The 4,246-nt window shown below is 45.6% G+C and overlaps 2 protein-coding genes across 2 annotated transcripts in view; both read right to left on the bottom strand.

The window, feature by feature from the left end:
- Window positions 1–1,301: 1,301 nt before the first annotated feature.
- LOC119324289 lies at window positions 1,302–3,037 on the bottom strand. The gene is made up of 3 exons (XM_037598058.1): window positions 2,190–3,037; window positions 1,932–2,094; window positions 1,302–1,822 (listed from the first exon to the last, which is right to left on the bottom strand). Exons 1-3 carry the CDS (start codon window positions 2,291–2,293, stop codon window positions 1,415–1,417), a joined length of 675 nt encoding a protein of 224 aa, XP_037453955.1. The 5' UTR covers window positions 2,294–3,037; the 3' UTR covers window positions 1,302–1,414.
- The window catches only part of LOC119320885 (pentatricopeptide repeat-containing protein At2g17140-like), a 5,320-nt gene continuing 3,428 nt past the window's right edge, over window positions 2,355–4,246 (bottom strand). The window contains exons 3-4 of the mRNA XM_037594798.1: window positions 3,053–3,141; window positions 2,355–2,383 (exon numbers count right to left, since the gene is read on the bottom strand). The gene's annotated coding sequence lies outside the window, so the exon portion shown is untranslated. The remainder of the gene's footprint in view (window positions 2,384–3,052; window positions 3,142–4,246) is intronic.

Raw genomic sequence — 4,246 nt, forward strand, 5'->3', positions numbered from 1 at the left:
TTTCAAAATAGATGACCCAACTTTATACTAACTTTAATACAAAGTTGGGTTATCTATTTTGGAACGGAGGGAGTAGTATTTATGCATTTGTTGTTTTCGAGCAACCCCCATGGTACTACATGAGAATAGAAGTGGAGGAATGGAGGAACGGGGGAGAAAAATGCCTCTTTGTTTTCTAGCAAGGAGATGGTTGTTAAGGAGACGCAACAAATGCCGAGGAGAAAAAGAACACGGAGACGGGTTAGATTTTCATCCCAGTTGACGCCCGCCTCTGATCCTCCCGCATCTACTACATCATGGGAAAATATCTGGTGCACCGGAGCTTGTAGTGCTACCGATGCACCGAACTCACATTGTGCTTTTAAAACGTTCAAAAAATTCTGCAAAAAATAGTACACTCACACAACATCAATGTAGGTTGTCACAACATTTCAAATCAAAATTTGAAACATAACTTGAAAAACAATAATGAAAAATTCAACACTGAATAGTACATAACATTATCTTGGGCTTTAGATTTGGCCCATTTTCACACTGATGCCAAATTATCATTTTTGTATCTCAAAAAATATTTTGAATTTGTATACGATTTTTTGTGACATCATACATTGATATTGCGTTAACATGCTAGAATTTATTCAGATTTTAAAAAATATTATATAGCATCCGGTGCACCGGTAGCACCACAAGTGTGGGTGCACCGGATACATTCCCACTACGTCATCGCCCATCTTTTACGTTAGTGTGTCTATAAATACTTTTTGTTATCCCGTGTATGTTAGTGTGCCTATAAATATCTTTTGTTATCCCGTGGCAAGGCATTTCGCTGTTGTTAAGTACTTCCTCCGTTCTTAAATATAAGTACTTTTAGAGATTACAATATGAACTACATACGAAGCAAAATAAATGAATCTACACTAATATACGTTTATATATATACCCGTGTGTAGTTTATATTGAAATTGACTTATATTTAGGAATGGAGGGAGTAAATGACTAGTTCACGCTCCATGATACACTCGTGGGGAGGTTCATAACCTCCACCCCATTTTCATTGACACAAACCGCTGAAAAATATGAAAAACTGACCTAAAAGTTCTCTTCGAGACACTACAATGAGTTGGGGCAGGAATTTGACAGTTTTCACAAAAATGGCCGAAATAAAAGCACTGATGTCACAAAATACAAGCATATCGCAGCCCCAAAAAGATACACGCAAGCCAGTGACCCACAAGAAAATATCACTACCTAACCACCGGGGATGGCAAAGTGCCTAAGCCAGCTTTAATAGGAATGAGAAAAATTGGGATGGCAGATCTAGAATTGGAGAAGCATAAAGTGATAAATCTGAAATTGTGTCTCACAACTTTTACTGCCGGCACAGTGGCCGACAGCCTACTAATGAATCAAAACGTTAAATCCTCTGCACAAATTTGCGGTATTCATGTTTCCATCTGCACAGCCGGCTGCAGAACCTCCTCTGTTCGTCGTCCTCGTCCCAGGCCTCCGCCGTCTCCATCTCCCCGCACCGCGGGTCGGCGCAGGGCGCAGCAGGCTCGGCCGTCCTCCAGCGGCGCATCGTCAGCCTTCTCATGACCGAAGCGGCCTCTCTGCGAACGGAGGCAATCTTGATCTTGCTCTTTGTTCTTGCTGCAGAGCATCCCTCCAGATATCCCATTGCCTCCTCGATACCTTCGGGATTGTACGCGTCGCGCAGCATAATCATGCCGATGGTGTAGGCCGCAACGGCATGGCCGTGCTTCATGGCACGGTGGAGGTGCTGGAGCCCGCTCTCCTTTCCCCTACGGTTGCAGATCTCCTCCTGGCGAAGGAAGAAAATGTCAGAATTGTAGCAGCTGGGTTGGTTAGCAAGTGAACAAACTGAACATGATGCGATTCTGCAAGATGGGTATCCGTGCTTCAGACATTACCAGGCCGAGGATGTAGGATGCTTCGGGGTTGCCGGTGGCCGCGCACTCCCCGAGCACCGAGAGGAACCTCTCCTTGTCCCACCAGTGCAGACGCCACTCCCTGTCCACCGCCATGCACCGGCCCACCTCCCTCGCCGCCGTCGCGTCGCGGAACACCTTGCATCTGAAGAGATACATGCGCATGATGTAGCACCTTGCATCATTTCACAATCACACGCGAACATCAGAAAGGAAAGGAACAATTAATTGGTCACTTACGATCGCCTGAGGCTGACGATGTCGTCGAGGGGCGTCGTTGACTCCCCGGCGATTCTGGCAGTCACCTCCACGAGGATGTCAGAAGGGAGGCCGGCGATGCCCATGCCTGACGGATCAGCCCCTCCTCCTCCTCCTTGCCCCGTGAGCCCCTCCTCCGTCTCCTCACCCCAATCCTCCTCCTCGTCCCCTTTTGCCTTGTTAAGGTAGATGATGACCAGACCAGAAGCACGTGTAAGTACAGCCAATTATAGCAACTTGCAATGGCGGTTGGCAGAAAGGAAGTTGTTTGTGGTCACAGAGAAGCGGTGGGGGGGCATAAACCAATCTATCACGCAAGGACCAAGAGGTGATACTACTAGTTTATTATAGTTGGATGGATGTCTAGCTAAGCTTCCGCGTGGGGTCTCAGATGTCAAAGCAAACCAGCTCTCGTTTCCATTGGTTGGTTCACTGCACGGCTGCAAATTTGCTGACCTACTAGAGAACAGTGATGCATTCTAGTGGTCGAAGAATGAGAAAGTGAACAAGGCCACCTATTTTATTCTATATATATGAAAAGGTTGTGCGCTAAAAATATGTAACCTTGAAATGTCTGTATTAGGAAGAATATTGTATTGGTGAGAAAAGGGTCTGATTTATACAATAAAGATATGTTTGTGCTAAAAAGGCAAGCACAAATATCTCTTTTTGTTTCCACAAGCAGAGATTAGGAACTGAAATCTTGTCACGATGTAGCTGTAATTTTATATACTAGCGTCTAAGACGTTCATCTAGCATCTCATGTACTAGTAAATATCTAAGTTTGAGAAAGAAAAAATGCATAAAAACAAAATTGGTAGTCAAATTGGGTGAGGGGTACTCACCAGTATGCAATCTGGAACAGCATCAGGGCATGTCGCTGTGCACAACATTCGTGACAGCAACTAAACCAAATCACCAGTGAATCTTCTCCCTATACAGCAACAAGCAAAAAAATGATTGTTCAGAACGATTTTATTTAGGCTGTATGAATCAAACTGTTCTTTATATAGTACTGCAAGCATACTAGTTCACATCTCAGAACAGTGTGGAACGTTGGTTCCTGATCAGTAGCACTCGGGCATAAAGCGGGTAAATTGGGAAACTTAGATATATGCCATTGCAACTTTGGCGATTCAGAGAAATGCAATCACTATTTTACTCTTTAGAAAAATGACACTACAGCGTTGCAATACTCCTGGAAATGCCATTATGCAAAATTTCAGACCAAAATGCCCATGCCTTCTTCCTTGCTCTTCTCCTCCCTCCACTGACCTCATTTTCCTCAACCATGGCAGCACAGTCTCTTCCTCCCTCTCTCACCTCTCTTCCTTGCCTTTCTTTGCCACATGGATTCGACCTCAATGCCACAGCCTGAGCATGGGATCCCCATCACAATTTCTTCCCAGAGATCAGAATTACCATCCAAGGCCATCCGAACGCATTCTGTGATCCACATCTCATCCGCATATGGTTGCTCTGTGGCTCCCATCTCCTCTAAATCCGACAGTGAGCCGGCAACGGGAGGCTGAGGGGAATATTGAGATGGAGCTTGCTGCTGGATTCAGTAAAACAGCCATGGACCCCATCTCCTCTAGATAAGGCAGCAGGAATTTGAGGCGGTCTTCAAAATGGAGCTTCCCGATGGATTCCATGCAGTCATGGGAGGGCAGAGGATGCTGCGAAGAGCTGCAGACAGCCTGAGGAATCGAAGCTTAGGAGGGGACCCATCCATGGAGGCAAGATGGTAGGTGCAAGGGACAGAGGAAGATGGACAACACAAGGACGGCACCAGCGGCAGGCAAGACACACTTGCTGAGGGGGACGGGAGTGGAGGACGTCGCTGGCCAGTACGGTTGCAGGTCACTGTTAGGAAAGGAGTGAGGGAGGGAGGAAGGAGAAGAGAAGGTTTGAAAATCTATATGATGGCATTTAAAGTTGTAATGGCATAATCTAATTTTCCCAAAACTTGGATCAATACACATTACAGCCTAAAATCCATATCCATTCATCCAAATTTGGAGTACTACTCAAAGCCC

The sequence above is a fragment of the Triticum dicoccoides genome, chromosome 6B (genome assembly GCF_002162155.2).
Source record: "Triticum dicoccoides isolate Atlit2015 ecotype Zavitan chromosome 6B, WEW_v2.0, whole genome shotgun sequence".
NCBI lineage: Eukaryota > Viridiplantae > Streptophyta > Magnoliopsida > Poales > Poaceae > Triticum > Triticum dicoccoides.

Bases quoted from the DNA above. Each gene is read 5' to 3' on its own strand.
- LOC119324289 (XM_037598058.1), bottom strand. From the start codon at position 2,293: ATGGGCATCGCCGGCCTCCCTTCTGACATCCTCGTGGAGGTGACTGCC. The intron at 2,095-2,189 runs GTAAGTGACCAA...GTATCTCTTCAG, and splicing joins ATCGTCAGCCTCAGGCGATC to ATGCAAGGTGTTCCGCGACG. The intron at 1,823-1,931 runs GTAATGTCTGAA...TTCCTTCGCCAG, and splicing joins CATCCTACATCCTCGGCCTG to GAGGAGATCTGCAACCGTAG.